Source organism: Argentina anserina, chromosome 5 (genome assembly GCF_933775445.1).
Source record: "Argentina anserina chromosome 5, drPotAnse1.1, whole genome shotgun sequence".
In the NCBI taxonomy this organism is placed as follows: domain Eukaryota; kingdom Viridiplantae; phylum Streptophyta; class Magnoliopsida; order Rosales; family Rosaceae; genus Argentina; species Argentina anserina.
In genome coordinates this window covers 5361824-5378014 of record NC_065876.1, presented here as the reverse complement: position 1 = coordinate 5378014, position 16191 = coordinate 5361824, and the positions used below count along the sequence as shown (strand labels likewise).

General features: G+C 37.6%; 4 protein-coding genes across 4 annotated transcripts; all 4 read right to left on the bottom strand.

Moving 5' to 3' along the window:
* Positions 1-79: 79 nt before the first annotated feature.
* On the bottom strand, positions 80-2280 carry LOC126795053 (vignain). Its single transcript, XM_050521868.1, has 4 exons — positions 1210-2280; positions 852-1087; positions 598-738; positions 80-497 (listed from the first exon to the last, which is right to left on the bottom strand). The coding sequence occupies exons 1-4, from the start codon at positions 1658-1660 to the stop codon at positions 231-233; spliced, it is 1095 nt and encodes a 364-aa protein (XP_050377825.1). The 5' UTR covers positions 1661-2280; the 3' UTR covers positions 80-230.
* Positions 2281-5280: 3000 nt separating this feature from the next.
* LOC126795087 (uncharacterized) lies at positions 5281-7419 on the bottom strand. The gene has a single exon (XM_050521911.1). The coding sequence runs from the start codon at positions 7296-7298 to the stop codon at positions 7065-7067; it is 234 nt and encodes a 77-aa protein (XP_050377868.1). The 5' UTR covers positions 7299-7419; the 3' UTR covers positions 5281-7064.
* A 174-nt stretch (positions 7420-7593) lies between these two features.
* LOC126795031 (autophagy-related protein 16) lies at positions 7594-10476 on the bottom strand. The gene is made up of 5 exons (XM_050521842.1): positions 10251-10476; positions 10029-10155; positions 9713-9894; positions 9411-9606; positions 7594-8784 (listed from the first exon to the last, which is right to left on the bottom strand). Coding segments are annotated over exons 1-5 (1524 nt in total). The 5' UTR covers positions 10253-10476; the 3' UTR covers positions 7594-7767.
* Positions 10477-10947: 471 nt separating this feature from the next.
* LOC126795089 (uncharacterized) lies at positions 10948-14788 on the bottom strand. Its single transcript, XM_050521913.1, has 5 exons — positions 14420-14788; positions 12120-12156; positions 11799-12035; positions 11655-11702; positions 10948-11475 (listed from the first exon to the last, which is right to left on the bottom strand). The coding sequence occupies exons 1-5, from the start codon at positions 14719-14721 to the stop codon at positions 10954-10956; spliced, it is 1146 nt and encodes a 381-aa protein (XP_050377870.1). The 5' UTR covers positions 14722-14788; the 3' UTR covers positions 10948-10953.
* Between the last annotated feature and the right edge of the window lie 1403 nt (positions 14789-16191).

Below are 16191 nucleotides of genomic sequence, written 5' to 3'. Positions count from 1 at the left end.
CCTAATGTGCACTGTCATCCTTTGTAGAAAGTAAGAATATGATGTGGTAGACTTTCCAAATGCATTGATTTGAAAATATAATTGCATAAATCACAAGCTACAGATCTTAGAAGTACATCCAATTCTGTGAAAATATTTTTTGATCATGAGGCCAGGAGTCCTGAAACTTTATGCTATAACAGAAGAACATCAGAAAAGCTAAAGTAAATTGTGAATCATCTGCCATTTGTCTAGAGTTCATCCTTGGGGTAGGAGGTAGGTGGTCCGGTAGGATTTGTTGAAGAGTTCTTGATGGGGTATGAGGCCTCCATTGCTATTCCACATTTCCCCTCCTTCTGAGCGATGCCTCGAGCCATCCTTATGTAACCCTTCTCTCCCCACTCGGGGCCCCAAGAATTCTTGACTATCCAATACTTGGTTCCATCAAGTGTTGTTCCGTATCCCACAATTGCGACTCCATGATCTAGCTCAGTGCCACATTGTCCATTATATACTCCCTGCCAATCATAGTCGGCTTCAGATGTCCAACTTGTAACTAGCTTCCCTACTTTTATTTGATGTAGCAAATTAAATATAGTTTGTTATTAGCAAGTTTACCTCTGAATAAAATTGAAAATCAGGACCTCCGGCGTCTATTGCAACAGAGAGAGGTTGGTTTGCAGCTGCTTTGAGCAATGCATCTTCATTATTAGCAGGCACTGACTCGTGGCCATCAATTGATACTACCGGACTGTTTTCCTGCAACGGCATATTTTGGTTTATCCTTGTCATCACATTTTCTTCTGCAAAGGGTTGTCCCTTAAGTGTTGAATAGATGTTTCCTGAAAAGTAATGCATGAAATCCATTTTACCTTTGCAGAATTGCAGTTTGAATCAGTAGCTCTGTAAGGATAGTTTGTCTCAGTCGTAAGGCCTCCCTTTTGTTTGATGATTTCAAACGCCACTTCCATTAGCCCCCCATTGCATCCTTGATTCTGTTCATTGTCACAGTCAACCAACTCTTGTTCCGACAGTGAAACAAGGTTCTTTGTCTTAATTTGGTTGATGCCCTCAACAGCTACAACAGTTGAAAACGCCCAGCAACTACCTGCATAATATCATCAAATGGTAACGAAAAACGTTAGCTTATTCACTTTATATTCACGTTATTGTTGAAGGATGGGGTCGTGCGGTAGAGCTTGTGGCAGTCACGCAGAAAATATTGCTTACCACATTGGCCTTGATCCTTAACTGGTGTGACAGCACCGTTCTTTCTCCAGTCAACAGATGCCGGGACACGATCAACATTCTCGTACCTGAAGGCCCCCTCACCGCTTCGCTGCCCTTGGAGCATCCTGTGATGCTTAACTTTGGAGCCAGCATAACCGCTCCTGAACTCATGGTTGGTCATGTCCGCAAACTTGTTCAGCTTCAGCTTATAAGGTTTGTCTTCTTTGTTGGTGTTGTGGACATGCTTGACATTCTCCTTGAACACATTGAACCGCTTGTGCTTCTCATCGAGGCTCCTCGAGACAGTGTGGTGGCTCCTCCACCTCTCGTACAGATCCCACAAGCTGTCCTCGGAGGCTAAGTCTCTCTCATGGTAATCAAAGCTCTCAGCCACCCCAATCACCAAAGCAAGTGAAAGAGCAGCAAACAAAAGACACATCTTCATTTCCATTTCTCTAGGACTGTTGAACACTATTGGATGAGAATATATCGAATCCCCAGTGCTGGTTTATATAGAGTGACAATATATGAAGGAGAAGGGATTATGACAAAACAAGAACAATAAATTGAGTAGGACACAGGGTTCCTTGTGGATATGAACAACTTCAAATAATGGAGGCAGATATCTGATGTGGTCTGTGATGATTGAAGTAAAAGGTGTGCGAATTGGTTTTGGTTTTGTTACACAAGCAATGCCTTATATCAGTAAGCTGGGTTCATAAATGGCTTGAAAGTTTTAGCAGTTAAAGATTGTGGGGATTAAATTCGTCGAGCTTTCTGGATTACATCTCCAACACGTTATGGCATGAAAGAGTGTAGAGGAAGATGAGGAAGCTTGGGTGGCATGGATGGAGCCTTTTAGCCACGATTATTTTGCAAGTGGTTTTACAAAGTGGTGAGAAGTTGGTAACTGCTTCCATCTTTAACTGAAACCCTGCAGAGTGACCCGAGTATACTGACATTGTGACTGAAATCAACTCCTTTGTTCTCAGAAATAGGCCATTTTTGTGTTTGTTGGCATAGAAAAGTTTTCAGTTTTGAGTCTGTCGCATAGTACCATAAGGTATTCTATAGTTGATTAAGAGTATCATGTTTTGAGTCTGTCAGCATAGTTAAATACAAATTTGTTCCACTATGTATCCAACAGATTTGTTCGACTGTCCAACAAGAAATCGCTTCAATTTAAAACAAAGTAAGCGTGTTTGGATTTTGTAATATGCAAATCTTGAATGTTTTTAGGTACGGAATCTTTAGTTCTAGAACGGGTGACGCCTTATCGGAGAGTTTCTCTTCCAGTTGCTTTGATAAGGATTATGGGTCGCCAATTATGTGAGTAATGCCATAGGCATTAAAGGTTAGGTGACAATATGGAAACACAAATTGTGATGCTTACAGTTCCTTAAGGTCTAAGCGTCATAATTAGTAGCAGCAGTTCTAAGGCGTTTCTTGTGGGAGTTTTCACTAGGACATGTTAGCGTAGTGTGTTGGTAACTAGTCACTTCTTCATCTGGAAAAAGCAGAGAGCTAGGCTTTATGAACTTGTATTATAGGCACCAAAAGTCCTCTAACTGGTATTTTGCCTTTGGATATCTACATAAGAGCCTTGAAGTTCCATGATTCAACAAATATGGTGGGCAATCAACATTTGATGTGACATGTAATACATATTCGTAATTGCTTTCACATGCATGAAAATATAATCTTTGCACATTCACACAACTGACACGAATGACACAACTAGTAATGGTTTTAGCTAATCACCTCCTATCTTTTATCTAAAAGTTAATCAATTTGGTGAGTGGCGGTACTGGGTTCAAATTTCACTAATCACCAACTCAGCTAGGAAGAGGTTGGGTAAGAGAGTTACACTATCCTTCGGTTTACAAAAAAGAAGAAGTCATGAGGATTCAAACTCCCAACTCAATAACTGATGGATGAGGTAAAAACGTTAGCAGAGTGATAAAAGGTAAGAGTTTTTAAGACAATAAATCATATAAAGAAAAGAAAACAAATCGCATTTTCTTTCGCATCGGAGTAGTCGTCATTTTTCTCATTGAGCGCGGAAGCAAATTTGTCGACTACCTTTTATTTGCTCACCTTGTGCCCACACTTTTAAACTCATGTCATGTGTCTTTTTTCAACTCATATTTAGATAATAATTGAGCAATTGGACACATGACAATTTAGAAGGGTGGGCACAAGATGAGCAAATGAATGGTGGTCGGTAAATTTATTTCCCTCGTTAAGCTGCATTTTTCATTTATTTATGCTCTAATCCGATCTGAATCCAAATATCAGTCTCACTCTAGAGGTACTTTTCTTTTTCTCTTCGAATCTACAATCAACTTCTAATTTTATTTGATTCTGAAGTTCCGATTGAAAATTATGTAAATGTAGAAATTAAAAGCAACAAAATTAGGGACGAACTCATGAATAAATTTGGGGTGCAATTGCAATTATTTTGGGTTTATTAGAAAATAACTTTACTTGTCGACAAAATTTAGATCCATAACATACTAAAATTAACTTAAAATCACATATTTTAATAACCTAGTACCTTTTGATACTTTCAAAGAACTACTTATGAGATCCACTTGTGTGCATCAATGCATCCGCTTCTGCCCTTAACAAATTGGAACAATCTAAAGAGTCAGCTTCTGGATTGAAAGAAAATATCGAGATTGATGTTCCGGCACACACTACAGCTTGACATAGTGCTGCTTGAACAATATGCATGTATATATAACCAACTGAGTAAATTGTTGTCAAATGACTCACCTTTTGAAATAAACTGTTTTTTTGAGTATTATAAAATGAAAAATATATATATCTTGCTCCAACTTTTAGTGAGATAGTTATTTGGAATTGAAAACAGTGACAAATCACTAATGGCATGAATGCTTTCCTAATTACAAAATATTTTGATTCTCAGCTTTGATGCCTTAAGTCTCAAGAATTTGGTAAACATAACAAAGTGTTTCTTAGACAATGAATAACATGAGATAATTCTAAGAAATCATAACCTCTTTTTTTCTTGGTTGAGAGGTAAGCACAATCAGAACTCTAGCTAAAATCACTTGAAGGGGAGTAATATTAGAATAGGTGACCTCTGGGAAGGCCTTGTGCTGCCTTCTATCATTCCTTGACTTGACTTAGCTTCTACTATTTGTAGGAAATTACTCAGTTTCTACGATCTTTTTTGTTTCTTAAACAAGATAGGGATCGAATTGAACCCTGGATCTAACCTAATTGCCTCTTTGTATGTCCGTAAACAAATTAAAGTGAAGCTAGCTAGCTACTTGCCTTCATTTTTCGTGAAGTTCAGTGCATTTCTTTATTTATTATGTAGTTCATTTTTGAGATATATTAGGGTACGTATTCATCATGGTCTGCATTACTACCTAACAGGAAGAGAAGGGATCTCGGTAGGGATCTGCTGGAACAAAAGGTAATCAAGCTTAGATTAGAGTTTAGGGTGAAAGAAGAATGGAGTCTGGGACCAAAAAAAAAGAAGAGGCAGTGCTGCAACAACCACAACACAGCAAAGCTAGTTGTGATGGAAGACTTACCACAGCCTATCTTGGTCAAAATTCTTTCGAAACTGCCCTCAAAATCAATCTTTCGCCTTGGATGTGTGTCTAAGGCCTTGTTAAGCACCATTGACGACCACTCTCTCATTACACTGCAGAATTGCTCACTAGCAGATAATGTAGCTCCTGCTGAAGTCCCTCAACTTATGTCCAATGGTCACAAAGCTAATTCAGATGTTCTTTCCTTGCAAACGGTTAAGTGCGTCTGCAGCACCCTGAAAAGAGGCAAATATAAACTCAACCTATCGAGCCAGCGATTGTGTTTTGTCTTCCGCAACTTGTTTGGCTTTCAACTGCATGACGAGGAACACTGCCTTATAGTCAATCCTCTAAGGAGAAGGAAGGTTGTAAGGCTCCCAACAAGTAGCAACATCCAACAACTTACAGAACCTTCGAATTCGAAACTTGTTTCTATGGCATGGGAGTCGATAAGAATACTAACGATCTCGAGGTGAAGATTGTTCGTGTGGGCACATTAGGTTGTTTAAGTACACAAAAGCTCGTGGCACATGTACTTGAATTGCTCATGGCGTGAGATATCCTCAGTTCCTCCAGATGACTTCAGGTTCTACAAGCGCGGTGTGCCTGCATGTAATGATGTGCATTGGCTTACACAAATTGAAGGGAGGAGCCGTATACTTTGTTTTGACATCACCAAAGAAGAGTTCGGTTGGGACTCCTATGCCTCCCTCTTTGGATTTGACGAGCAAAATTCATTTGCGTACTTTCAGAGGCTCTTTGACCCTTTCGGCCACTCTCCATCGTTAAATAAGAGCAGCATTGAGATACGGATGTTAAAAGATTATGAGAGAAAAGTTGGGATGCTATAGTATGTTGTAGATGTCGAAACGTTCTGTGGGTTTAGACTACCGGAAGTTGCTACTTGCGGTGAATGGGAGCATGGCATATATTTCTGCTATCATCGAGCAGTTTCCGGAATGCTTCGTAAGAGTTTTCTGGATTTAAGGTCTACTCCTGTGAAGTTATTTTCACCTCCATCGGGTAGGGTGTTTACGTACCTCGTGAGTTATACTGGGAGCTTGCTGTCTTTGAAGAACTATGGCAATTTGGTTGATGCGAACGAACTGGTTTCTGATTGAAGGAAAAACACAAAGCTTAAAAGTTCATCTGAGGGAGTTTTCCGTTATTTGCTAGGGTGTGAGCATCAAGGGTGGTTAAATATATATCCATGAACTTATGATACTTGGTTAATCTAGCTGCATTATCTATCTGCTAAACACTACCTGATGGACTTTTTATCATATCATAGCAAAGATGGAGAACCTTGATAATCATTAGCTAGCCATGTTGAATTTCATTTACCTAAGATTCTGAAACTTATATTGGATGATGAATCATTTGTGTTCTCAGGCTCGATGATGACTTCTTGCTAAATAAAAGACAACTAGTTTGTGGAAATATATGCTTTAGTTTTACTATACAGTTTTTGTGAAAACTGGATTTTATTGTTTTCTGCTGAATACGAGGTAAATCAATTGAACGGATCATTCTAAGGACCAGAGGTTGAGGAGCAAAATATCAGCAACGATGTGCCTTTCAGCTAAGAAAACTTTAGTAGGAATTCTGTAGGATTGTCTTGTCATACATTCTTAATATATATTATTAGTAGGATCAGTAACATAATTTTTTTTTCTTATGCAAAATGTCTCAACAAAACTCTTATACAGAGCAGCACTTTTGGGTAAGTCCATAATCCAGTACTCCCTACCTACTTGACAAATGACAAGCTTGTACTTTCTAAAAGAATGACGGGGTTATTTCCACATTATTTAAAAACCCAGCATCTAGACCACATTGCAAGCAATAGAGTTCAGTAAACAATTCAAAGATGTGTCTTTGCTTAATTTTGACAATGGATAAAAGCGAAATGGATGACGTTAAAATATGAAAAACAAGCACCCGTTATTGCTTGCAGAGGTTGAATATCCTAAACAGAGTTAAAAACTAGGGTATGTTCTGATGCATGAAACGTTCGCTAGCAGCACAGGCCTGAGGATATAGGTACTGTTATATCAGAGAACAAAAGAATTGGCTCAAGACGAGTGATGACTCAAGGATGTCAAGCAGTTAAACCGCGTACAGCTTTTAACTGCATGATTGCATTTGGTTGAGAGACAACATTACTTATCAGAATCACAGATGACATCAACCTTTTTTTGAAGAAAATCACATTTGAAAACCTAATCCCCAAATTCCACTCTATCCTACCCAAAAGATCAGATTTTCAATAAAGAAATGAACAATCTAGCAGTAGCCCATTTCATTGTTTGGGATTTTAATGCTGAAACCGAATCGAATTCCAAATGTGATCTTCAAAAACGACCAAATTCTCAGTCCAATTTCAATTTGAGTAGGGAACAAGGGGAAGTTTACCTTCTCGTCCTGATGCAAAGCGATCCAGACGTGGACTTTATCCATGGTTTGCCAGAAAACGAAAGCTCCCAAAGTCATGCCAAAGTAGGTTAGGACCTTCACCATCTTGAGAGCTTCTCTTCTTCTTTCTCTGCTTTGGGGTTTTCAGGTTATACAGACCACTGAGACAAAAGCTCATTTACTACTTATTCAAAACGGGTCATATCCGAATCTTAAGTTGGGTCGAGAGAATCGGAACCATTTGGACACGGAGTTGATAATTAACTTCCTTGGATAAAATAAAGTTACTGTGAGTATTTCCCGAAAGACGTCAAAATTTTGGTATTTCTTTTAGTACGTTAACAGATTTGGTCTTGAAAATGAACAGAAACAAATTCCACTGCAACCCACAAGGAAAATAATTGTTGGCGACAATTTATTCAAGACTTGTGTATGCGCGCAACAGAGAAGAATGCACACAAGGGCTGAAATAGGAATGCATCAATATCTACACCAGACTAATCAAATTTTATACAATATGTACAGAGTTTCTTGTGGAAACAAAGATGAAGTTATCATTCACATATTTTACTCATCAAGTCCAAGTACAAATGACTCCATTCTTGTCTGCAGAAGCTAGAGGTAATCCATGTCCACTCCATGAGCAGCAGAGGACAGAGTTTGTGTGCTCCTTCAGGGTACTCACAATGTCAGCTTTGGCTATAGACCAGATGTAGACAGCACCATCAGCAGATCCAGCTGCAACATATTGGTCATCAGGACTGATACAAGATCTGCTCCAGTTGGATGCTACTCTGTTTCCTCTCAACGTCCCACAAACTTCTAGGGTTCTCATATCAAAAAGGTGATGCACGTTGTCCCTCCCACTGGTCAATATCATGTTGCCACTTCGCGACAAGGATATAGAGGTTACCGCACTTGAGTGTGCAGCCACTTCATTGAGCAGCTTCCCTTTATGAATATCCCAAAGTCGAAGATTTCCATCCACATGACCTGAGCAAATGGTCTGTTCATCCATGCTGAAACAGAGAGCATTGCAGTATTTGGGGAAAATAATTGTGTTTGTGCAGTAGCCTTTCTGCAAATCCCAAACCTTTATGGTACGATCATAAGCTGCACTAACAATGTGTCGACTTGAGAACTTGCTGACATCTACAGCACACACTTTATCTGTGTGACCCGTGAGAGTATGTTGAACCCTCCCTGAGTTAGCATCCCACACATACAATTTGTTCGAACTACTTGCTGCTATGATATATTTATTATCATGGGTAATGGAAAGATCAATAACAGAACCAATGCAACCATGGAGTGTATTAGTCAAAGCCCCTGTACTTGTATCCCACTTTTTAATTGTCCCATCTTGTCCACCAGAGATCAATTTACCTGAATTGTACTCGAATAATATGGAAGCACAGCCGCCATCATGGGCATTGACTCTGTTCTTGCATGTAGAGGGATTGGTTGACTCCACAAAGTATTCAGCACCTTCTTCACTTTGGCGGACCACACCATCTACTTGCTGCCTGGCAAGTGTTTGTAAACCGCTGACCTTGATCCGCTCAAGCATGTCTTCATATAGGGCATTTGCCTGAATGAAGTAAACATCACATGAGTACACACTATTTAAAAGAGGCGGAAAATATTTGACAAAAAACTCTCTTTAGATAACCAAAGAACTTCAACCCTCTCTCGATACGTACTCACAGACGATATATTGTTCTGTATAAACAAATTGATACCACCATTTAGATGATTTAGCTGGTGAAATGTTATATGGGAATCACATATTCTTTGTTGAGGCTCTGTGTCAAATGATAACAATATATACTGGAGTTTAAGGAGTTAGCCTCATGCGATATCTAAAGTATAAATTGGCATATCTACTCACAGATGATATATTGTTTTGTATAAGCAAATTAATACCACCATTTAGATGATTTAGCTGATGAAATGCTATATGGAAATCACACATTCTTTGTTGAGGCTCTATGTCAGATGATAACAATATATACTGGAGTTTAAGGAGTTAGCTCATGCGATATCTAAAGTATAAATTGGTATATCTATGTAAATAAACATAAATTGACATGGTTATCCAATACCAAACGAAGGAGGAATTGAGAACCATCAACACAGTTAGTATATATCACGCCTTGCAGCAAACATCTACAATATCCAAACCAAACTTCAATTGATAACAATCATAGACAGCACCTCATTTAGGCGTTCAGCATCCTTCATCTTTTCCAACATCCAACGGTCAATTAACACCTTAGTTTCAGCTTCGGCATTCTTGGCTCTAACAGACATTTCTTCTAGCTGCGCCCGTATCTCATTGTTCTCACTCATAACCAACTCTAGAGCTTCAGTCTTCTTCTCTAACTCCGCCTTCAACTGAGAGCACTCATCCCTGCAAACAAGTATATTATATATCACAATTCAATCACACACAACCTTTGATCCATCAAAAAGCATCACCCTTGCTATTACAAGTAACACAAAGCCCTACAGCTTACCTCTTTTGCGTCAGCTCGTTCAGCTGATCCGTAATCGCTGCCTCTTTCTCCTCGAGTAGAGCTTTTGAAGACCTGGACTCTGCTACTTCCACCACAAGCTGCTCCGACAGCCGAGATTGAGCCTTGTAGCACTGCTGAAGCTCGAGCTCCAACGTCTCCGCCTTCTCCTTCCATTCTGATCCCTACAACAACACAATCACAATCCACAACTGTAATCATCCCAATACAAAGCCAATTAACACAAGGCTTGTCACACAATCAAAATTTTCGGAGCTTCGGAAACTTCATCAATGATCAAAACCCTAAGATGAGTCACCTGATGAGCAATGGGATTGGCGAGAGCGGTGTACGCCGGAGCATGAGCACCTTCTTCAAGCAAATGCCGCTTCCGCAGAGCCTTCAGCGCGTGCCTAATCGCTCTCCTAGCAACCTCATCCTGAGACCTGCACCAAATTCATCGTCTTCATCAATCACAACCACCCAAAATTTTCACCACAACCAAAAAATCCGAACCGCTAGTACTGACACCTCTACTTACATATTCGTTTCGAGTCGGAGGAAGCGATCATGTCCCGGGGGCGATTCCGGGATGTGAACACGGCGGTGACGGTGATCGTTCGCCTCGGAGAACAGGGAATTTGATTTTTGCTGTGAAATTGTGGCTTTGCGAATGTGACTGGGAATTAGTGAGAGGGGGAATTGGATTGGGATTAGGGTTTGAGTAAAACCTAGAGAGAGATCAAAGTTGGGAGCTTTTCGTTGAGAGTTTGGACTTTATTTGATTTTGAGGCGCAGAGTTTGGACTGAGGAAGGAGACGAGCTATAATTAACCCAAACGACGTCGTTTTACAGACAAATGAAAAAAAAAAAAAAAGATAGAATGGAAATTAATTACATGATTAAATGATTAGAGAAGAACCGAGTTAATTTGCAAACATTTCTCCATTATCTGACTTTTATCGATGATGAAAAAAAACCAACGAGGTTAGAGTCTACTTCATTAACAATCAATAACACCCAACACTATATCAAACTCTACAAGCCAATGTCACAGTTAACAAGTGAAAACTAAAAGAAAACAACAAAGACTAACATCCTTAAACCACACTCTTGCTGAACCTAAAGTCCTAAACTCTTAAGACTTAAGTTAGACCCCGAATAATGTCCACATCTCCGTTTTTGTTCTAAGCTTCTATCCCCCAACAATGCCAATTCATCATATCCAAGTCTTCATCATAGATTTACCCAGCTCGAATTCTGTCCAGCCAGTTGACACTGATCCTAGGTTTTTCTAGCTGATGGTCAATGCCTCTCCTAGATGTTCTCCCATGATGGTATTCGACGCTCCTTCGGGACCTCTCTATCTGATCATCAGAGATCCTAAACTTCTCTAGCTTGTCACTGTTATTTAACTTGTACTCATTAAGTTTCAGCTTTTCAGGTCTTCTATCGGTGCTTTTCCTCGATTTTTCTCTCTTGTCAGTACTCTTCCTTGGAAGCTCATAGTAATCAACACTGTGCCTAGGATATTCAACACTGCGCCTAGGACGTTCCACACAGTCCGTGCTTTTCCTTGAACTCAACTTGCGTGGAGGCGCTTTTTCAACAGTGGTTATGAACTTGTTGAGATGTCTAATATATTCCGGAAAGAGTTCCAAATTGCAGTGATTTCCACCTTTGAGCCATAGAGGTTCGTATTTCTCTTGGCAAAGTAGCCAAAGTTGCTTGCCGTGAGAACAGTCAACTACTTCATCACATGTTCCCTGTAGAAGAATAACAATCAGAAACATGTACACTTTCAGCTCACATCGATCACCTCCGCATGAGAATGAACTTTTGAATGCATGTTTATCCTATTGCAAAACTTGAAATAAAACCTTCTGTCACAGGTGTAGAGAAAAGCAACAGAACAAAATGCAGGATTACAGATCTGAGTACTTACATGTATTACCAGCACAGGACATTTCACCAGAGGAATCTTATCAATGTTCTGCACATAATAATGACAATCAGCTCCAGTCAGATACACAAGCATCAATATTCTCTAGATAGAATACTGATAATGGTCGTCATACTAAGGACTCACCTTGTAGATATCAAACCAATAACTGCGCTTCACAGAATACATGACTCTTAACCCTGATAATATCGGGCTATGCAGAACAATGGCTCTTAGTTGGGGCAAACGGACAGCAAGATCAACAGTAGGACCACTTCCGACAGATTGACCGTAGAGGATTATGTTCTCCTGCTTCGCACCATACCTCTCTTCAAGACAATTATATGCAGCTTCAATATCTGCATAAGTATTATGTTCACTTGGCTGCCGAAAGGCATACAAACTAGTGTCAGCGAACATTTCTATTAGAGTAAATCACAATAAATTCATGATTCACGCTGCAGTTACCTTGCCTGTTGACTGCCCATACCCAGAGTAATCATACCTGCACATGTTCAAATAATAAGGTTCAGAATCTTTCTCATGCAACTTATAAAATAAAGTCTCTTAAAAATGTATCTTCTGGCTTTAGTTTTTGCATAATCTGCCTACTTAATTGCTAATAAAACATACGAAGCTGCAAAAGAAACTGAATATGATCAATTAGAAGAAATAGAATCTGGAGTAGCAAATATGTATTAGAGGTTGATTCAGTATCATTTACTAAAATACTCCAATGAAACAAAGGGATTTGACAACAAAAATGCAAAGGCTGTGCACATTTTTGACAATCCTAGAGACATCTATTTCCAGTTTCCCAAAGAATACAAGGGACTTATAACTCTGAGTGTCTGGCATAGCACATTACCCATCAAAAGAACAATGCTACTCAACTTGGAAGGATAATCCAAATCGATAATACAATTCTAGCTGAAACCCAGGTACGGGAGACAACCAGTATTTTGGGTGTGGGCAATATATTAAAATTTTGAATGCCAAAAGACCTTCACCTTCATGGCTAGCCTCTAAGGTCATCTCCAATCCATGGGCTATTCTGCCACAATTCCCCAATTGTAGCACATTTCGTCTCCAACCCTTAGGCTAGTGTGCCACAAAAGTGTGCTAGAAGTAGCCCGAAAGGACCAAAAATAGCTCATGGCACACTAGAACACGTGGATCCCGCCTCTAAAACTATTTTTTATTGTTGATTTGGTGAATAATTTCATAAATACATAACAACATTTTTAGTGAATATATATATATATATATATTTCATTATTTGAAAAAGAAAATTGTATTTTTCTTTGTTGAAATAATATACTACAACACTAAACGTGAATTAAACTTGTATTTTTTTAATGTAATAGCTTAAAAAATATACAACAACACTACCGATATAAAACTAATCATTTTTAATGAACCAATAAAAATTAATCACTTATTAAAACTAATAATTTTTAACTAAATTACAAATAAAAACGACAAATAATAATCATTTAAAATATAACGAGTAATTTTCAACTTTGCTTCCGGAAATAAGTATAATTAAAATGCATGCAAATGACTATTATTCGAATATATCAGATGATACACTGAATAATTATGTACTAGTATTTTTTAACCATTAAATATAATTTATGAAATTTAAATTAGTTAAGTTGTCATGTAATTTTAATTCAAATTTGTATTTTTTTAACCATTAAATATAATTTATGAAATTTAAATTAGTTAAGTTGTCATGTAATTTTAATTCAAATTTTTATGAAATAAGATAAAAAGTAATATTTCATTATAAGATAATTTTTATTTTTATTAGTTAAATTTCATGTAATTTAAATTTTTATGAAATAAATTTCAAGTGTTAATTTTTCATAATACATTTATTCAATTTATAAAAGTAAATTGCAATTAAATGATAGTATATAAATTAAAAGATACATAATACATTAAAAAAAATAAAAAAATACATTGTAACACATTTGAGTTTGAGACCGTTCATGTTAAATTGATGAATAGTATCAATTGAGTGTGCTATTTTAGGCAGGACCGTCTCTTGACATGACATGATGTGAGGCTAAATAAAAGAACTTAGTACAATATATAAAACCCATGCTACCTAACTTCCCAGGGGCTTAAAGAATCTTCAGACAACATGACAGGTACGTTTTATAATCACATTATAACCATCGCCTTAACTGTGAACAGTATTAGTTGAAACTTTCATGCTTCCCTAACCATAACACTTAAAATATCTACCTATCACCCGGTCCCAAGCAAGCAGTTCATCCACTTTACAATCAAATCCCAAAATGACAACAAACACCACCAGTCGCAAACCTCCTGTTTATCTCTAAATGGCAATCCAACTCTACCAAGATCGAAAAAGCTTTGAACTTCACTGCTAAAACCAGTGATCAGATATCTCCGAATCAAACATTTGTGGGCTCCTAATCAAAGTACAGACCCAAACAATTCGCACATAATATCAGACAAGAATAATCAAGTTCCTTAGCTTCAGTCCAGATATAACAACACAACAATTTCAATAACTGAAGCACTCCTTGGACGAGTTCACAACTCATGTCAACAGAACAAACACTAGAATTTTGCACAGTCCCCAATCCAATCAAAACACACAGCAAACTTAGCCAAAATTCTCAAATGGATACATTACAAAATCACCAACAAACACTCTACAGAACACAATAACCAATCACAGACACAATGAAACTCAAATTTGGAGTAAACGGTATTCAAAATTAGCTTACCCCATGAGATTAACACGCAGGTGAATACTCAATTCAATGAAGAGCTCATACATCTGGCCTATATCAGTAGCGTTGCCATGAGAATACAGCACGGTGGTGGAAGCCATTGGGTGGCGGACATAGACGGCGACGATCTCATTGCCGCGGCGGGTCGGAAACTTCAAAACGTCGACGTTTTCACGGTGCGGAAAAGCGTCCATGAGCAAGAGCCCAGTTGGGTTGTCCTTAATGACCTTGTAGGAAGGTGGGTTTGGTGGGAAAAAAGCAAGCTTTGCAGCCATGGATGAAGTAACCCCACCCATTTCAGAGACTATGGGATTTGAAGAAGAAGAAGAAGAAGAAGATGATGATGATGATGATGATAGAAGGAGCAATCTTTCTTTGATTTGCTGCTTTCTGTTTGCTTAGTGAAGACACAGGAGTGTTTGTGCGTGTGAGTTTTGGAGAGAAAAGTGAGCCAAGTTTGTGGCTTTTTGGCCAAATTAAAGAAAGAAAGAAAACCTCTTGTTCTCACTTCTCATAAACAAAACCAAAACATACTTTTATTGAGCAAAATAAATATTTCACTGCGATGCTGATGTGAGCAGTGTCCACGTGTGTACCGTTGTCAAGTTGCTTTCTTCAGTTTTCTTATTCCGTTTCTTTGTTTTCTGGCATTAAAACCCTTCTGTATGAGGGATTTGACATGTACTTCCATGGAAATTCTGATCGCATCCACATCCACATCCACATCTCTTGTTTATTCATCTTTCGTACTCATGTTTCCCCAATTGACTACATATTTGATGAGTTGTATGGTACGATAATCAGCTAATGTTTTGAAACCCAACTTAAACCATGATTACAATTTGAATTGTGGAAGAAAACTTGTGCAACTTACAAATTGGAGTTTTGATTATGAGTTTTTGAGGTTTATAACCATTAAGCCCGAAGCTGGTGACCTTTTTTTTTTCTCTTGCCTTGGTTCATATTCATTTCTAGATATATTTTTTTTTGAAAATGGACGATTCTAATGTTTTTTTATAGATTGATTCTAGATACACCTCCACAATTATAGTCTAAACCTCCATCATCAATTTTTTTCCTGATTTTTCAAATTTACCTCTTTAATTTATATTTACACCTTTTTTCATTTTTCATTCTCATCTTCTTATGTTTCAATCTAAAAATGTATTGATTCAATCTTTATTCTCATATGTCTAGTTCAAACCTGATATTTAATCACTTCAAATTAAAAACAACGATCTAATATATGTCAATTAATATATATTAGTTTCATAAAATTGATTAACAATATGTGATTACGTGAATGACTAAAGAGAGTGAAACAAAGTGAAATGATCATTGTATTCAAAATTTCTATTACTCTCACACTTGTATCATCATGCTATGCATGGATATATAAGACACAAGAAAAAAAGTAAAATGATGATCCCACAGAGAACACAGTAGAAAAATTAGAAATAAAATTTTTCAACATGACACTTTACAACTCTACTACAACAAATGTTAAATTGAATTTGATCAAATTCCCATAATATAGTATGTTTCAATGAAAAATGGAGGCCTGATGTATATTGAAGAGGTTAATTTGTAAATGTGAATTAAAAAAATAAGATGAGAGTTTATAGGAGTAAAATAAGATTTAAATTTTTACAACAATTAAATGAGATATAAATAATAAATATAGAGGTGTATCTAGAATCACTTTTTTTATAAAATGATAAGCTAGAAATGTGTATTGTATGCGAATACCAATCCGTGAATTCATT

Coding starts and splice junctions, on each gene's coding strand:
- LOC126795053 (XM_050521868.1), bottom strand. CDS start 1,660: ATGGAAATGAAGATGTGTCTTTTGTTTGCTGCTCTTTCACTTGCTTTG. Junction 739..851: donor CAAACTGCAATTCTGCAAAG/GTAAAATGGATT, acceptor ATGCCGTTGCAG/GAAAACAGTCCGGTAGTATC. Junction 498..597: donor ATTTTCAATTTTATTCAGAG/GTAAACTTGCTA, acceptor TATGATTGGCAG/GGAGTATATAATGGACAATG.
- LOC126795087 (XM_050521911.1), bottom strand. CDS start 7,298: ATGGTGAAGGTCCTAACCTACTTTGGCATGACTTTGGGAGCTTTCGTT.
- LOC126795031 (XM_050521842.1), bottom strand. Junction 9,895..10,028: donor CCAATCCCATTGCTCATCAG/GTGACTCATCTT, acceptor GTGTTGTTGTAG/GGATCAGAATGGAAGGAGAA. Junction 8,785..9,410: donor ATGCTGAACGCCTAAATGAG/GTGCTGTCTATG, acceptor TACTTCATTCAG/GCAAATGCCCTATATGAAGA.
- LOC126795089 (XM_050521913.1), bottom strand. CDS start 14,721: ATGGGTGGGGTTACTTCATCCATGGCTGCAAAGCTTGCTTTTTTCCCA. Junction 11,703..11,798: donor ATTGGTTTGATATCTACAAG/GTGAGTCCTTAG, acceptor TATTATGTGCAG/AACATTGATAAGATTCCTCT. Junction 11,476..11,654: donor GTCCTGTGCTGGTAATACAT/GTAAGTACTCAG, acceptor ATTCTTCTACAG/GGAACATGTGATGAAGTAGT.